The following is a 15182-nucleotide window of genomic DNA, read 5'->3' as shown; positions in this document are numbered from 1 at the left end:
CTCAGTCTTTTAACATTTGACAGTTGACTGAACCAAAGTCGTTAGCTTCCAGATGTGCAAGCAACCTGGCGCGGGAGCTAACCCAATCCCCTCGGCTGCAGCTTCCCCAGCCAGCCGTCTCCTGAGCCAATACCAATAATTGCCAAAGACCACATCGCAAAGCTTCACGACAAGAACATCCAACTCCCGACCCTCCTTCAACAACACACAAGTGAACGTTGCGCTGAGCATTGCTGCGCTGTTTTGCAACCGTGTACATAAAATCCATATCGACTCCGCAATGGCGCCAAAGGCACAGAAAGACAAATACTCCATCCTCCTACCTACCTACAATGAGAGGCGCAACCTTCCAATCATCACATGGCTGTTGAACCGCACCTTCACCGAGCTGTAAGCTTCTCTCTACGCGGCTCTCCTCTGTTGCCTCGAACTAACGTCCTGTAGTGATCTCGATTGGGAACTCATAATCGTCGACGATGGCAGCCCCGACGGCACCCAGGTCGTTGCCAAACAGCTTGCTAAAGTATACGCGCCACACGTCCACCTACATGCGCGCGCTGGCAAGCTGGGCCTAGGCACGGCATACGTCCACGGCATGCAATTCGCAACCGGAAACTTCGTCATCATCATGGACGCCGATTTCTCGCACCACCCGAAATTCATCTCCGAGATGATCGCGAAGCAGAAGACGCTCTCGACGAACGGCGGATACGATATTGTTACCGGCACGAGATATGCAGGGAACGGAGGCGTGTACGGCTGGGACTTGAAGAGGAAGCTGGTCTCGAGAGGAGCGAACTTATTTGCGGATACTGTGCTCAGGCCGGGTGTGAGCGATTTGACGGGCAGTTTCAGACTGTATAAGAAGAAGGTGCTTGAGAAGGTTATTCTCAGCACTGAGAGCAAGGGGTATACTTTCCAAATGGAGATGATGGTCAGGGCAAAGGCGATGGGTTGCACTGTTGCGGAAGTGCCGATCAGCTTTGTGGATCGTGTGTACGGAGAGAGCAAACTGGGTTCAAACGAGATCGCTGAGTATGCGATGGGGGTTTTTGCCTTGTGGTTGAAGGTCTGAAGGGATGTATATGGGAGTTTGGGGAGGGGGTTTACTATACTAATACATGTCATGTCAACTGTAACCGTTATAAACTACAATTTTCTGTATAGTTGCTGGGTGTGATAAATTACGTTAGCAGCGCTGGCGCAAGATCTTGTGGATGCATGGCACGGAATCATAAGAATGATGAACATATATGGATTTTCTAACTGTGATTACATCTTATCGTACTTTACATATTCCTTCCACCCGTAACCATAATGGTCTGGCCACTAACATAAGAGAAAAGCGGACTGGCGACAGCCAGGATAGAGCTGGCTCCCTCAGACGGGCTACCTGGTCTCCTCAATGGGATATCGGCAAATGCAACCGATCCGTCCTTTGGCGGCTCTCCCATGCCGGGGATACCAAGAGCAATCTTCTCTCCATCAGGGGTGGTAACAAACGCACCCTTCTCCTTCGCCTGCGTCAAGCGCGTGGCGATGTGCCCAAACGCGATGGTGTTGGCGCGGACGCCGAACGCTGGTCCCCACTCCTTAGCAATGACCTTGGTGAGGCCGACAATACCGGCCTTGCCGACAGCGTAGTTGGCCTGTCCGGCGTTGCCGTGCACACCGGAGGTGGAGGAGATGTTGATGATGTTGCGGGGCTCGCCGTCCTTGACGCGGAAGTAGGGGGCGGCAGCGCGGACGAGCTTGAAGGGGGCGGTGTTGTGGACCGCGAGCATGGTCTCCCATTGCTTGTCGGTCATCTGGCGCATGTCAGTGCTTGTCTTTGGCTGCTACTGTCCAGTATCGACGTTGCGCCTAGAGCTGCAGTTTATTGGAGAGCTTACCTTGTGGATAACTCCGTCCCAAGTGAAGCCAGCGTTGTTCACGATGATATGAATTTTCCCATTTCCAAACTTTGCCGCCTTCTTCACCAAGTCCTTCAGGTAGTTCTCATCTAAGACGTCGCCAGCGACAGAGATAGCGCTGCCACCAGACTCGTTGATCTTCTTTGCGACATCAGCAGCCTTGGCTTTAAGTCGCAGTTAGTATACATTCTCAGGCGCAGTCAAGATAGCAAGCTTACCAGCGTCAATATCAGCGACGACAACCTTAGCACCCTCGTTGGCAAAGAGCCTCGCGGCCTCAGCACCAATTCCTTGACCAGAGCCAGTGATGATAGCAACTTGGCCAGCAAGCATGCCCTTTGGCCAGTTCAAGTGGCCAGCAATCTGTTGTGCGCGGGAAGCCATTGTGTATGAAGGGATATGGTATGGAGATGAGAGGTTTGCAATTTAGAATATATCTTTGAAAGTTAAGCCAGCTTCCCTATCAAAGATTATAAATGGATTGGGTATCGCGGTACAAATGAGTGCACACCCGAGGGACTGAGGGACTGAATGCGGGGCGTACCCCAGATGGGCCATGCCGAGGCTAACTCCGGGGTAGGTAGGTAAGCAAGCCTCGGAAAACGGCTGTCAGTCGCCGAAGCTCCAATTATAGCACTGTCCTCTTCGGTTGCCAGAAATGTCGTACTTTCTAATCTAATCATAAGTCTTGATTTAATACCAAAATTCCATTCCTCTATAAATATTTACAATAATATGGCCACCCAAATAACTTTTCGGGGATATAGACTTTGTTAGGTTCAACACACTGCCGCGTTTGCTCCGTGATGAAAGTCAAACGCAACTACCAGGCCGTAAAAGTGCGTTACCGCCGCCAAAACTACCAATATGTGGAATATTTGATGCGAACTTCCCCAAATATCATATTTTCCAGGTTCCGTTCGTTCCGGCCATCGTGCCTATTGATCATCAGCAAAAGGGGCTCCACTTCGAATCTCGGGTGTGGCTTACAGCATAGATTCCCGCGCCTAAAATATATAATGCGCCCTGGGTAAGGAGCCAAATAAGACCAATTCGGTCCCGCATGTCTTGTACGCCATAGACTTGCACGCCGTGAAGCACGGGGAAGACGGCAGACAGACCCATGGCAACGAACATGCCAGCTCGATACGGGCGCCACGCTGGTGTACGGAACTTTTCGAATATCGAAACCGTTGCGCAGCCAAGCCCCAAGGTGCATATCTGCATTCCTGGTCAGAGATATAAAAGCAGGTCGCTGGGCTGGGAGCTCACCATTGTCCAATAAGTCTGCTGTAAATGGGGATGGCAGTAGAAGCCATAGTAAATACTCGGGATGAAGCTGCCGGTGATCAGGAATACGATTCCTACATAGTCCAACTTGTTTCCAAATCTTGCCACGACATGAGAGTGGTTTGAGATGGCGTGATAGGTTGCCGACATCCCCAGGCAGAATGCTGCCCCTGCGAAAAAGCAGGCAAATGCAAGAATATCACCCTGGGTGATAGACTCATATCGAGGCACCACAACTCTGTAGAGGGCTATTGCCAAGACCACTGACCCGATGGAGGGTATCAGATGGGAGAATATATTCACAGATTCGTTGTGAAGATAGCCAAGACTTCCGAATGATTTGGCAAAAGACTCTGATGCTGGACGATATCCCGAGATGATATAGTGATTGTCTTGCTGCCAGCTTGGGAGGTCATCCCAGAGCACAACTAAGGCATCTTTGACCTTCCCCTCCGCTTTGATGACCTTCTCAGCGATGGTGTCTGGCGTCGCCTTTTTGCGCTGCCGAGTCGTCATGGTCAAATTTTCCTGCGATAATTCTATGAACTTAGATAGTAATTTTCCCTCATTTCTTGCACAATTACAAGTATTTGAAGTCTGAGAAAACGTTGAGGAGCTGATGAGGCTACGGATTTTGGTGAGGCTACGAATTGGTGGGACCGAGGCTGGCCTGTGACAGTCTATGATAAAACTGTTTAGCCAATAAGCGTCATTGCCAAGGGAAGGCTCCCTCAGCCTTCTCTTGACGACATTCCGTTTTGTTTACCCCGCCAGCACCTGTTTCAATATCCGGCGACAATAGGCATTTTAACTAATGTCCGGCCGCGGAGATTCTGGAGCTCGTGCGTACTCTGGGGGATGGGGTAGGCTCAAGCCAGTCACCCTCGATCCCCTAGAAGCAGTTGGCCTGCCTTCAAAAGGCGACAACAGGTGAGACAGATTGGTTGGCTTTACATATGAGGTCGCATCTGATTCCTTGACCAGGCTGCTCAACTTTAAGACTCAAGAGAATTATTATACCAAGATTGTGGATCGTTATATGAGCTTTTGTTCGGATGCGGGGCGAAGCGATGAACTCCTCCGTCGCATGTCGCAGCTGTCAGTTCAATCTGGTGGGGGCAGGCTGCCGCCACCCGCCAAACCTCTCAAAGGGCTTGCATCGTCCATCTACGCCACACCCGATACTAAGACAACCAATGCTCTACCACAGCTTCCTTCCATACCCAAGAAACCTGTTGAATTTGATTCCTCCAAAGACTTGTCCGTATTGACAATGTCGATGCGCAAACTTCGCGAGGGAATCGTGGCCTCTAAACGCATTGATGAGTTCTCAACGCAGGCTTACATATTCTGCATTCGTCTGTCTATTTTGATCAAGCACATGGAGTCCTATCATCCGGCCCTTCTTCATCTCCTCCACAGGATGCATACAGTACGACCCCTGTCGCGCCTCGATTTACAAGAGTTCGCTGGCTACCTTGTCCTCGACCTTGCATGTCGGCAGCAGGACTTGGCTCAGGCGCATGTGGTGCGCATTCGATATGGCGTAAAGGATACAAAGATATTGGCCGTCCTGGATGCGCTGGCGCACGACAATTACTACGTCTTCTGGCAAGTCAAGAGGAGCGTCGACGGCCACAAAGCCAAGTTGATGGAATATGCCGAAGAGGGTATTAGGTTACACGCCTTGAAGTGCCTTGGGAGGAGCTATTTTACAGTGTCGCTGAAGTTCCTCGAGCAGGTGACAGGATCAACGTGGGATGCGCTTGTCAAAGAAAACAGAGTGGGATGGGAGCTGAAAGGCGGGGAAGTCGTAATTCGGAAACCAAAGACGCGGTGATATTGATATGCATGGACTATTGGCACCATATCCCTTGACCCTCTTTGCGGTGGCTCTTCCATGTACGTTGGATTGCTCTCGAACAGTTGCTAAATTGCTAACTATATAACGATTCAGCCGTGTGATACAGGTAATGCACCGTATATTATATCAAGAGATTACCACTCAACAGGCCCTGGAGGAAGGATTCCATGATGCCATGATGCCATGATGCCATGTCCTTGGCATGGATCTTGGCGAACACCAGATAGAGTACTCCCCTCCGACGGAAGCTCCCCGGTCCTTCCGGCATTGCGAACAAGCCACGATCAGCTGTTTGCTCAATGTGTCACCACATTGCGTGCCAGGGTTGGAATAGCCATGGCTACTACTGCAGGATCCCAAATCGTTCTATGGGGTTACAGAACAGACACTAAGCTGGAAGTCTCGCTACCAAGACGAAATATTAAGCTTGGGGAGGCGCTGGTCAGCCACCAAACCGGTACAGAGTACCGTGAGGTAAAATACGTATGACATGACAGATAGACGATAATTGCCTTACTGAATGAAGTATTAATTATACAATTCCTAATGCTCATGGTATGGACGCCCACCGTTTCATAGAAAAGCCTCTTGTTCGTGATTGGCTATATCTGCAGTTAATATGGGAAATAGATTGCTTACTGCACAGAAGGCGGCCCTCCGCTTCTAGAAACAAAGTAGATAACATTCAAGGCTTGGTCAAAGCTGCACGTGGCCTGGCCCGACTGTTTACCCGGCGCTATGGAGAGATCGGCGGCTTCAAACGTCACACTCGGCACGGTGCTCCGTTTACCGAGGGCTTGTAATATAACCTCAATCAACATGGGGTAGGGTTAATCTCCGATTAGGTCTCTCTCCGCGACAACTTTAGAGATATGGTAAGTCCGGGTTCCTGAGCTAGGTAAGCTACCGTGTTTATCCTTTCGTCTGCGTGATTGCGCCTTCTTGGCCGCTGTTGGTTCTCCTCTTTTTGGCCCGGCTTCACGGCGACATATCGCCGCTGCATATGATACCACATAACAATCCCCATATCGGGATTTCTTTATAAGGGGGCTAGTTTCCACAATGTAGATCCATTCTCAATCCATCGGCTTCTTACTGTCCTTTGAGATTCATACGTGGGAATACTTTCCATCGCTCAAGATGCTTCCGTCCGTTGCTCTCCTCTCTCTGTTGGCGGCAGCTCCTTTCACCGTAGTAGCCACTCCTACCACTCCTACCACTCCTCCCAAGGATGTCAACCCCTTCTTAGGCAAGAACTACTACGCAAACAGCCACTACTCCAAGGAGCTCGACCAAACCAAGGTTGCCTTCCTCAAGAAGGGCGACTTGCTCAATGCCGCTCGCGTCACCACCGTGCAGCGCACCGGCACCTTCGTCTGGGTGAGCAACGTTGCCGGCCTCTCCGGCATCGACACTGCCATCGCTGAGGCACGTGCGGAGCTCCGCCGCACTCGCAAGCAGCAGATCGTACAGCTTGTCCTCTACGATCTGCCCGACCGTGACTGCTCAGCCGGTGACTCGGCTGGAGAGTTCTCCTCCGCCAACGGCGGTCTCCAGAGGTACAAGACCGAATTTGTTGATAAGTTCGCAAAGGCGGTCTCAAGTGCTCCTGACTTGACATTCGCGATTGTCCTCGAGCCAGATTCCCTGGGAAATGTCATCACCAACCAGGGCATCCCGTTCTGCGCCACCGCCACCCCCATCTACGAGGAGGGCATCGCCTACGCCATCTCGAAGCTCCAATTCCCCAACGTGAGCCTCTACATCGATGCCGCCCACGGAGGCTGGCTCGGATGGGCCGACAACCTCCCCCTAGGTAAGTTCCCCCCCCTCCCCATTCCCCACAACACCACTAACACCCTCCCAGCCGCCGCCGAGTTCTCCAAAGTCCTCAAGCTCGCCCAAACCTTCAAAAAGGGCGCCACCATCCGCGGCTTCGCCACCGACGTCTCAAACTTCAACCCCTACATCGCCAACCCCCGCGCCAACTACACCGAATGGTCGCCCTCCTACGACGAGAAGAACTACGCTCTCTCCCTCGCCCCTTTCCTCCAGAACGCCTCCGTCCCGCACCACTTCATCATCGATGTCGGGCGCTCCGGGCTGCAGAACCAGCGCGAGGAGTGGGGCGATTGGTGTAATGTTAAGGCGGGGTATGGGGAGAGGCCGACGACGGATACAGGCACCGATATTGTCGATTCGTTGGTTTGGGTTAAGCCCGCCGGGGAGTCGGATGGGGCGTGTGGGCCGCTGATCGATGGGGAGGGAGCGCCGGGGGCCGGGCAGTGGTGGGATAAGTATGCGCAGCAGGCGGTGAAGTTCGCGAACCCGCCGTTGGCGCCGACGTGGTGGTAGATGGAGAGTAGAATATCATTTGTATATAGAAATTCTGATATTGACTACGATTTTGTTAGGGTGTTAGGAGAGTGTGGATAATACTATTACAGTATTATGTGAATGATAGACGTAGAGATACCATCTACAGTCTAAGCCGAGGACCCTAGATGGTGTGATAAGATGAGTCACATCGCCTCAAAGTAATAATACTATTATGGTAAGAGTTGAGTAAAATACTATTTGCATGTAAAGGTATTATGAAAACTAGGATATTACATTGATATAAGCTTGACAATAAACATTATAGTAAAGCAGTAATGAATGATTAATATCAAAATAAACCAAACCCCTTTACACGTACGTGCAGGTGGTTTTTACAAACTGATCTTGAAAAGAATGGAGAGATTGATATGAACTTGACAACGAGTATTATAGTAATAATTAGTAGTAATTAGTAGTAAATAAATAATATAAGACAAATCAAACCCCTTTTGCACGTACAATCTAGGTAATATTTACAGCCTAATCTGAAGAGGATGAACAGATTGGAATATACTCGACAATGCGTATTATAGTAATAATCAGCAGCAAATGCATCATAGTAAGATAGATCAAACCCCCTTTACACGTACATACAGGTGATATTTACAAAATCTGATCTAAAGAGTACGAGAAGAGTGACTCACAAACAGTAATAATGAATAATAATAAGATGTGTCGAACCCCCTTTACGCACACATACAGGTGATCTTTACAGCCTGGTGTGAAGAAGATGAGCAGATCGATATACGCTTGACCATGAGTATTTTGGTAATAATCGGCAGCGAATGAATAATAATAAGGTGTTCAAACTCCTTCCCAGGTATAAGCGGGTGATAGTATAGTAATAATCAGCAGCAAATGAACAATGATAAGGTGTTCGAACCCCTTTCCAGGTACGGACGGGTGATCTTTTACAAACCTGATCTGGGGGGGATGAGCAAGATCGACCGAGAAATGATAAAGTAGTATCATGATAATACCCTGTGCTGCATAATGGAATAACCCATGATCTCTTGCTAGGCGTGAGCGAAGAGAAACTAGAAGAGAAACTACTTAACTTGATTACAATAATACTACTTCTGATTTCTTGATTCCCTGCCCAAAAAAAATCGATTACAAATGATTACAAACGATTAACCTGAACCGATAATACCGTTTTATGCCTGGCAGAACATCCCACGATCTCCTTCTATGCGTGGACGAAGAGAACTAGAAGAGAATCTACTTGACTTTACAATAATACAACTTCTGATTTCTCCTTCCCCTCCCAAAAAAAAGTCAATTACTAAACGATTAACCTGATCTGATAATACCTCTCGTACCTGGCCGAACACCCCATCGATCTCTTGCCATGCGTGAGTGAAGACCGCTAGATGATAATCGATTGACTCATACCAACAACAATCCAACTCCCAATCTTTCTCCCCGCCTTGCTCCCAAAATCCATTACAACAATAAAAACCTGATCCCCCTCCATAAGCTCCTGATCCGCATCCGCATTATAAATCAATTACCCCTACAAGCAGCAAAATCATGCTTGATATCACGAGACATCGACATCCCCATGACGAACCCCTAACCCAGGTGATCAAGCAGAGAGATGAGAAAGTTTTTGCTAGCTCCTATCTAGCCTGGAAGCTACACACTCTATTTTCTTCTCTACCAGAGCCGCAGCAATCACGTCGTCAACCATCCCTCTAGCTTCCGCGCGCCGTCCCCCGAAACTATGATGCGAGACAGCCGCCATGACCGCCCTAGCCGCGTTAACCTCATATCCTGGCATTGATCAAATACCCAATATCAGGTTCATCACACATCTCATCGTCAACCATCCTTCTAGCTCCCGCGCGCCGTCCCCGAAATTATGATGTGAAACAACCGCCCTACCCGCCTTCCTCTCGCATGATCCCCTACCAAAGAGCGGCTATGGGCCTCACCACCCATCCCATCGTCAACCACTCACTCCACTCTAGCGCCGGCACCACCCCCATCCCCATCATCACCAGCAAGCTTAAATTCTAGCTTCCGGTTCTCGTCTGATCCGCACGTGTTACTCACCTGATTTTGGCTTCTTGGACCTGGTTGGAATATTCCTCTCAGGTCCGGTACCCGCTACCCGCTACCCATTACCGTGGATGGCGGGGGGCTAGTGAGCGTAATAAGACGACGACGGGGGACGGTGGGGGCCCTAGTGAGCGTAATAAGACGACGATGGGGGATGGGATTCTATGACGGGAGTGCGTGAGGCTGGCGTAATATGGTGTTAGAGTATGTGAGCTGGTGCATGATGTGTGCGAGGGTCGAGAAGAAGGCTGGCAGCAAGCAGCTGCGGCTGATAGATAGTGCACCTGGTTTGTTTGTTTGCACTGGGGGTGAAAGAAAGGCAGCCTGTGAGAGCAGATTAAAGACTTACGCAGCTGCGTTTCTCATCATCATCATCATCGTCTTACCATCCTCACCATCCTCACCATGTGAGGAGAAAAGCGGTGTAAGATAAAGCGCGCATCGATATCAAGTCCGCATTGTTGTATGATAGGATACGATATCGAAAACCACCCGTCGTATCAGATATATCTCTCCCCCTCTCCCGCCCATTGAGGTAGGCAGCATAGATATCGATATTCGAATCAACGGTTCTATACTTGAAACCCCCATATCCAAGCGATTCACCCCGCCGAAGCTGCGTGAGTCCGTACGGTGCGACGCCTCACTTACTCCATCGCTTTATGGTGTATTGTGGTGTAGTATGTTATGCACACCACCGCTTTAGGCAAGGTAACGTGGTTGTGCAGCCGCATCTGCATCCGCAGCTAGTCGATATGGATATTGTTGTGGATATGTGGTGGGTGCTGATGCGGGTTGCGCACACCGCTTGTGCGGGGTTTAAAGTGAGATGTGATTGATGATAGATGTGATTGATTGATTGATGATGATGATGATGATGATGGGATGAGAACGAGTGGGATGAGAAACGGGTGGTAGGATGTAAGACACGGGTGTGTGAACATGAGTAATGTGAGAGAGAGGTTCGTTCAGTGGTTTCTTGAATTCCCGCGTGTCTTGCATACCAACTGTCTGTTCGGTGGTGTTCGGGGGAGAGTTGGGTGAGTGAGAGGGAGAGGAGAGAGAAGGTAAGTTAGCACGACACAACATTCACAGTATCACGACAGGTATGAACAAATAAGTTGCAGAGACTCATAGATTCTATCATCTCTCATCAACACATAATATAATCTTCTCTTCCATCTCTCTCTCTCTCTGCGAACAACCAGCAGCAGGGGGTATCTCCAAACAAGTCTTTATCCCTCCCAACAATCCCCAAAAAATACACGCCATCGCCGTCGATTAAACCCCATCCATCGCCCCAAATCGACACCAAAACAACATAAACACCTTCCATCCAAATCATTTCATATCATCCAACCATCGCTTTCCCCAATTATCCCTTCCCCTACACCAAATAACAAGAAACGTAAAACCATAAACAGGTAGTAGCTAGAAAGACGCCAGGTTTTTCTTTGTCATGCCAGACAAAAAATATATATAAAATGCCAATCTTGACAGCGTATATCCCAAACTCCAACCCATGGCAGGGGTTTTGCTCAAACAAAATACAAAAAAACGTAACAAAAAACAGATTCCCTCGCCGCCGCCAATTTTTGAAGGTTGATATGTCCACGCCGGGACCGGTAATTTGTTTTGTTGAAGTAAAAAAAAAGAGAAGAGTCCGTTGTCGGTGGGGTTGTGTTTTTTTATATACATGATTAAAGAGTAGTTATCGTATGTCTTCTCGAACGAATAAAAAAAATGTGTGGTCCTCCAGTGGTAGTGTGTGTTCCATCCGGAAAAGGTGGAAAAAAATAATCCTGGGTTGAAGTTCCTTCCTATGTATGGAAAATCCCATGGAAAACTGCAACTGCAACTTAGAAAGCGCGACGCACAGGGGCCCCGCGCTGGCTTCCTTGCGGACAGAACGAGTTCAGGAGCGAAGGGGTAACACAGCGCGTAATGAACTGGTGCATGCCCCTCTGCTGTCTCGGCGGAGCCGAACGCGGGGGAGGGGAGAGGAATCTCTGCTGCTGGGCCTGTGGTGGGATTCCATGGTCCTTGGGTGCGGTCACGGGAGGAACAACAGGGTCCACGGGAACGTATGGTGCGACGAAAGCGGGCTCAGCGACCCACGGATCCTTAGCCGCGGGCGCGTAGTCGTCGAATGAGGCGATTTGTTGGTGGTCCTCGTGGTGATCCTCGTCCATGACCTCGAACTGGAGGTCGAGGTCCTGGGAGGAGCCGGCTTCGCTGGGGGCCGTGGAGGTGTCGGAGGCGTCGGAGATCATGGAGCCTTCCTCGGAGATGGTGGAGGCGGGGGAGAGGGCCGCGCTGTACACGTCTAGGTCCGAGTCCGAGTCGACGAAGGCGTCGGCTGTGACCTGGATGGTGGGGACGGATGCCGGGACGGAAGTGGTGGTGGTAGTTGCGGTGGCAGCGGCGGCTGACTTGGTGAAGGGACCGCAGGTGGCGATGCGGTGGCGAAGTTCGGCCAGGGAGATGCGGCGCGATGGATCGATCTCAAAGACCATGTTGAGGATTTCGTTGAGCTCGTCCGAGAGCGGGAGGATGGACTTGAGGAACTGGCGGTCTGCCAGGTAGGCGCGGAACGTGGAGTCCTTTGTAGAGGCGGACTTCCAGGGGTTGCGGCCGCAGGTCAGGTTCACCAGGATGACTCCGAGGCTCCAGATATCATTTGGGGCGCAGGCATAGAAGGGCATCCCAGAAGACTGATCTTGACATTCTACAAACGGGGGAAACCGTGGTTAGTTGACTGTCCGGGGGAAGGAGGGAGGGAGGGGGAAAGGAGGAGAATTGAACTACCCACCTGGTGACATGTAGAATGTAGATCCACATCCAAAATCCGAGGAGAAGCTGTCCGTAGTGGCCAATCCAAAGTCGGCCAGTTTGACCTGGCTACCCCCGTCGGAGACGAGGATATTCTCCGGCTTCAAGTCCCGGTGGTAGACTCCCAGGCGATGGCAGTGGGCAACGGCATCCAGGATCTGCAGGAACACGGTCTTGGCCGCAAGGTCATTACCCACATAGCGGCCGCGCTCAGTAATGTTCAAGAAGAGATCTCCCTCAGGGCAATACTCCATGACAACATAAGTGCAGTCGGCCACATCGAGGATCCTGAGGAGCGAGACGATGTTGGGGTGCGCCGAGACCTCGTAGTGCAGCTGCATCTCGGTCTGCTGGAAGTGCTGCTGTCGCGCATCCAGGGGGAGACCATTGGCATTGAACTTGTTCAGGACCTTTACGGCATACTGGATTCCTGTTCGGACATCCTTGGCCAAGTGGACAACTCCATAGGCTCCTGATCCGAGGGTGCGGAGGAACTGCAACCGCTGGCTTGCGTCGAAGAACTGGGCCTGGTCGAAGGTGGAAGCCGGGGGAGGGGTGGCCGGGGGAGTCGGCGGGAAGTGCTGGAAGTGTTGCTGAGCCTGCTGGTGGACTGGTTGCTGGAAGTAGCGCATGTTGTTCGCGACGGGCGCGAGCGGCGCGTTGTATCCATAGGGCGACTGGGGCGGAGTAGGGAGGGGAGCCGCGTGGAAGGGAACGATGGGACACTTTACCGTCTGCGGAGAGCAGTCGGTGGCCTTCTGGGACGGGAAGAAATCTGAGAAACAAGATGAGTCTCCAAGGGGCGCATTCTCCTGGAGGGCAGCTATTGTCGGTTGAGACCTATTGTTGAATCGGGTCGACATCCTGCGTGGCCTGTATTGAGGACCGACATTCTGCATGGCCTAAAGAAAAAAGATCCTGTGGGTAATCCAAGGAAATCAACTGGTTGTCCGGTGGAGGGGTTGTCTGTTTGGAAATCCGGGCTGAAGCCTTGGGGTGGTAGAGAGATGAAACTTGGATCCTTTAAACAGAAGAGGTCTGAAGAAAGGAGAAAGTAAAGGAGTGGTTGTTGATAGTTGTTTGGAGAAGGGTGGTGGAAGTTTGTTGTTGTTGTTAAAATATAAGTTGTCGGTCGGGTGAGAATGATGATGAGTATAGATAGAGGGGGATGACGAAGTTGAAGCGAGTTAAGGACTAGACTTGGGAGGAGGAGGAGTGAGTGAGTGGAAGGCGGTGCGGGCGATAGGAATATAGATATGGGGGTGGGCGGTGGATATTGGATGTGGGTTAGGGTGGGTGGGTGGGTAGGGGTGTTGTTGTTAGTGGATGGTAGGTGGAGACGAGGGAGGCGAGTAGTATTGTTAGGCGTAAGAAGTGTAAAAAGTGTAAGAAAGTAGTGGGCAAGTCAGGTGACTTAGTAGTATTGAAGGCTGCAAGTTGGTTGGAAGAGAGAAGTTTAGTGAGGTAGGGTAGTGAGGTAGTGAGGGAAGAGTGAGGAAGAAGGTTGATGATGGACTGGAAATAGAGGGGGAGGGGGGGCAAAAGAGGCGTTCTTGGTGTGATCCTTGGTTGGAGTACTTGTTGCTGTGCCCTTCCCTCTTTCTAAAGCAAGGGGAGTTTGTTTAGTGTGATTTGATGAAGTTTAGTGTGGTTGTGGTGATGAGGGAAGGGAAGAAGAGAAAGGTAAGAGGAGGAGATGATGATGGATGATCCCAGGTCTCTCAAGGAGAAGGGCGACGATAGATGATTGGTCAAGGCTGAAGCTGAGGTTGTTTTGAGTGGTGGGGAGTGGTAGGAGGGAGTGTGTGTGCAGGCGAGATTAATACCTTCTCCCAGTCACAATCACAGTAGGATATGCAAGTACCCCCCGCCCGTTCAAACCTGTCCTATCCCATGTAGACATCGTACAGCCCAGCCAGCCGTACACCAAGCAGAAGCAGGCAAAGTCGCAGGCAAAAAAAAAGTGAGTGAGTTGCTAGGCGCAAAAAAGGGCGGCGGAAGGGGTCCATGCACCAGACACCAGACGCTGATTGGATGTGACGCAATCTCGTAATTGGCTTGAAGCAGCAGGGGTGGTTGGTGGGTGGATGAGAAAGGAAGAGAAGGAAGGGAAGGGAAGGCTAAATGCAGATGATGTGGAAGGCCAAAAACAAATCGAAAAGGGGGGCTCAACTAGTCCTAAGTCAGTAAGGCGGGAAAAGGGGGGCTGTTCAACGGAGATGGTTGGTTGGGGATGCAGAGCGGCGATGATATTGGATGGTACAGTAGATGAGGTAGGGCGGGGCGGGGTGTGGCTGTAGATGATGGGCGAGGACACGGTTGAAAGTGTGAAGGGGATCGAACGGAACGGGTGTGTGTGGGTCTCTGTGTGGACTCCTGTAGAGATGGGGTGGATCGGTGTGAACGGAGTGTGGGTCGGTCAAGGGTGCTGGTCATGGGTCGTGCAGGAAAACCAGGAGCAGCCAAGCCGGAGGAGCAGGAGGAGTCAGCCAGTCCAGAGGATCCAAGAGGAGCTGCTGCACCTGCACCGGGGGGCGAGGCAAGGCAAGACAAGGCTAGATCCTGGAAACGGACCAGCCAGCGACAAGGCTTGGATCCGACAGGGGTGGGAAAGTGGGGCTGGCTGGCTGTGCGTGTGGTGTGCACGTAATGTGCATAACCAGAGAACGAACTGAACTGTGGGCTTCCATAGTTTCCATTCCATACACACACACTCAACCGGATTATGCAACGGATGTCGCCGGGGGGGCGGTGGAGGCGATGGTGGATGGGGGATGAGTGATCGGTGCTGGTGTTGTGTGAGTAACTGTGTGAGTAACTCACGGAGGAGGCGGATACGG

The 15182-nt window shown here is 51.0% G+C and overlaps 6 protein-coding genes across 6 annotated transcripts; 3 read left to right on the top strand and 3 right to left on the bottom strand.

Annotated features, from left to right (window-relative positions):
• The first annotated feature begins 95 nt into the window (after positions 1–95).
• DPM1 (dolichol-P-mannose synthesis) lies at positions 96–1228 on the top strand. Its single transcript, XM_018269814.2, has 2 exons — positions 96–390; positions 445–1228. Exons 1-2 carry the CDS (start codon positions 281–283, stop codon positions 1073–1075), a joined length of 741 nt encoding a protein of 246 aa, XP_018135344.1. The 5' UTR covers positions 96–280; the 3' UTR covers positions 1076–1228.
• A 27-nt stretch (positions 1229–1255) lies between these two features.
• VE01_00281 (uncharacterized protein) lies at positions 1256–2451 on the bottom strand. The gene is made up of 3 exons (XM_018269813.2): positions 2132–2451; positions 1893–2077; positions 1256–1808 (listed from the first exon to the last, which is right to left on the bottom strand). The coding sequence occupies exons 1-3, from the start codon at positions 2295–2297 to the stop codon at positions 1290–1292; spliced, it is 870 nt and encodes a 289-aa protein (XP_018135345.1). The 5' UTR covers positions 2298–2451; the 3' UTR covers positions 1256–1289.
• Positions 2452–2603: 152 nt separating this feature from the next.
• VE01_00280 (uncharacterized protein) lies at positions 2604–3827 on the bottom strand. The gene is made up of 3 exons (XM_018269812.2): positions 3186–3827; positions 2904–3134; positions 2604–2851 (listed from the first exon to the last, which is right to left on the bottom strand). The coding sequence occupies exons 1-3, from the start codon at positions 3717–3719 to the stop codon at positions 2693–2695; spliced, it is 924 nt and encodes a 307-aa protein (XP_018135346.1). The 5' UTR covers positions 3720–3827; the 3' UTR covers positions 2604–2692.
• Positions 3828–3969: 142 nt separating this feature from the next.
• VE01_00279 (uncharacterized protein) lies at positions 3970–5593 on the top strand. Its single transcript, XM_018269811.2, has 3 exons — positions 3970–4133; positions 4188–5105; positions 5161–5593. Exons 1-2 carry the CDS (start codon positions 4018–4020, stop codon positions 5041–5043), a joined length of 972 nt encoding a protein of 323 aa, XP_018135060.1. The 5' UTR covers positions 3970–4017; the 3' UTR covers positions 5044–5105; positions 5161–5593.
• A 569-nt stretch (positions 5594–6162) lies between these two features.
• Positions 6163–7422, top strand: VE01_00278 (uncharacterized protein; the record flags this gene model as incomplete). The annotated part of the gene is made up of 2 exons (XM_018269810.2): positions 6163–6883; positions 6935–7422. The coding sequence occupies exons 1-2, from the start codon at positions 6208–6210 to the stop codon at positions 7420–7422; spliced, it is 1164 nt and encodes a 387-aa protein (XP_018135059.1). The 5' UTR covers positions 6163–6207.
• Positions 7423–10656: 3234 nt separating this feature from the next.
• On the bottom strand, positions 10657–13633 carry VE01_00277 (uncharacterized protein). The gene is made up of 2 exons (XM_018269809.2): positions 12323–13633; positions 10657–12238 (listed from the first exon to the last, which is right to left on the bottom strand). The coding sequence occupies exons 1-2, from the start codon at positions 13239–13241 to the stop codon at positions 11370–11372; spliced, it is 1788 nt and encodes a 595-aa protein (XP_018135056.2). The 5' UTR covers positions 13242–13633; the 3' UTR covers positions 10657–11369.
• Positions 13634–15182: the final 1549 nt, after the last annotated feature.

Source organism: Pseudogymnoascus verrucosus, assembly GCF_001662655.1.
Source record: "Pseudogymnoascus verrucosus strain UAMH 10579 unplaced genomic scaffold scaffold_1, whole genome shotgun sequence".
NCBI classification, from domain to species: domain Eukaryota; kingdom Fungi; phylum Ascomycota; class Leotiomycetes; order Thelebolales; family Thelebolaceae; genus Pseudogymnoascus; species Pseudogymnoascus verrucosus.
The sequence above is the reverse complement of the archived record's forward strand: the minus strand, read 5'-3'. Positions and strand labels throughout refer to the sequence as shown.

What these genes read in the sequence shown, in the direction of transcription:
- VE01_00279 (XM_018269811.2), top strand. Translation starts at nt 4,018, where the DNA reads ATGTCCGGCCGCGGAGATTCTGGAGCTCGTGCGTACTCTGGGGGATGG. An exon ending in CCTTCAAAAGGCGACAACAG is followed by an intron (nt 4,134 to 4,187) that starts GTGAGACAGATT and finishes TTCCTTGACCAG; the next exon opens with GCTGCTCAACTTTAAGACTC.
- DPM1 (XM_018269814.2), top strand. Translation starts at nt 281, where the DNA reads ATGGCGCCAAAGGCACAGAAAGACAAATACTCCATCCTCCTACCTACC. An exon ending in AACCGCACCTTCACCGAGCT is followed by an intron (nt 391 to 444) that starts GTAAGCTTCTCT and finishes AACGTCCTGTAG; the next exon opens with TGATCTCGATTGGGAACTCA.
- VE01_00280 (XM_018269812.2), bottom strand. Translation starts at nt 3,719, where the DNA reads ATGACGACTCGGCAGCGCAAAAAGGCGACGCCAGACACCATCGCTGAG. An exon ending in AGCAGACTTATTGGACAATG is followed by an intron (nt 3,135 to 3,185) that starts GTGAGCTCCCAG and finishes CCAGGAATGCAG; the next exon opens with ATATGCACCTTGGGGCTTGG. An exon ending in TAGGCGCGGGAATCTATGCT is followed by an intron (nt 2,852 to 2,903) that starts GTAAGCCACACC and finishes GATGATCAATAG; the next exon opens with GCACGATGGCCGGAACGAAC.
- VE01_00277 (XM_018269809.2), bottom strand. Translation starts at nt 13,241, where the DNA reads ATGCAGAATGTCGGTCCTCAATACAGGCCACGCAGGATGTCGACCCGA. An exon ending in TACATTCTACATGTCACCAG is followed by an intron (nt 12,239 to 12,322) that starts GTGGGTAGTTCA and finishes CCCCGTTTGTAG; the next exon opens with AATGTCAAGATCAGTCTTCT.
- VE01_00281 (XM_018269813.2), bottom strand. Translation starts at nt 2,297, where the DNA reads ATGGCTTCCCGCGCACAACAGATTGCTGGCCACTTGAACTGGCCAAAG. An exon ending in CGTCGCTGATATTGACGCTG is followed by an intron (nt 2,078 to 2,131) that starts GTAAGCTTGCTA and finishes TGCGACTTAAAG; the next exon opens with CCAAGGCTGCTGATGTCGCA. An exon ending in GGGACGGAGTTATCCACAAG is followed by an intron (nt 1,809 to 1,892) that starts GTAAGCTCTCCA and finishes GACATGCGCCAG; the next exon opens with ATGACCGACAAGCAATGGGA.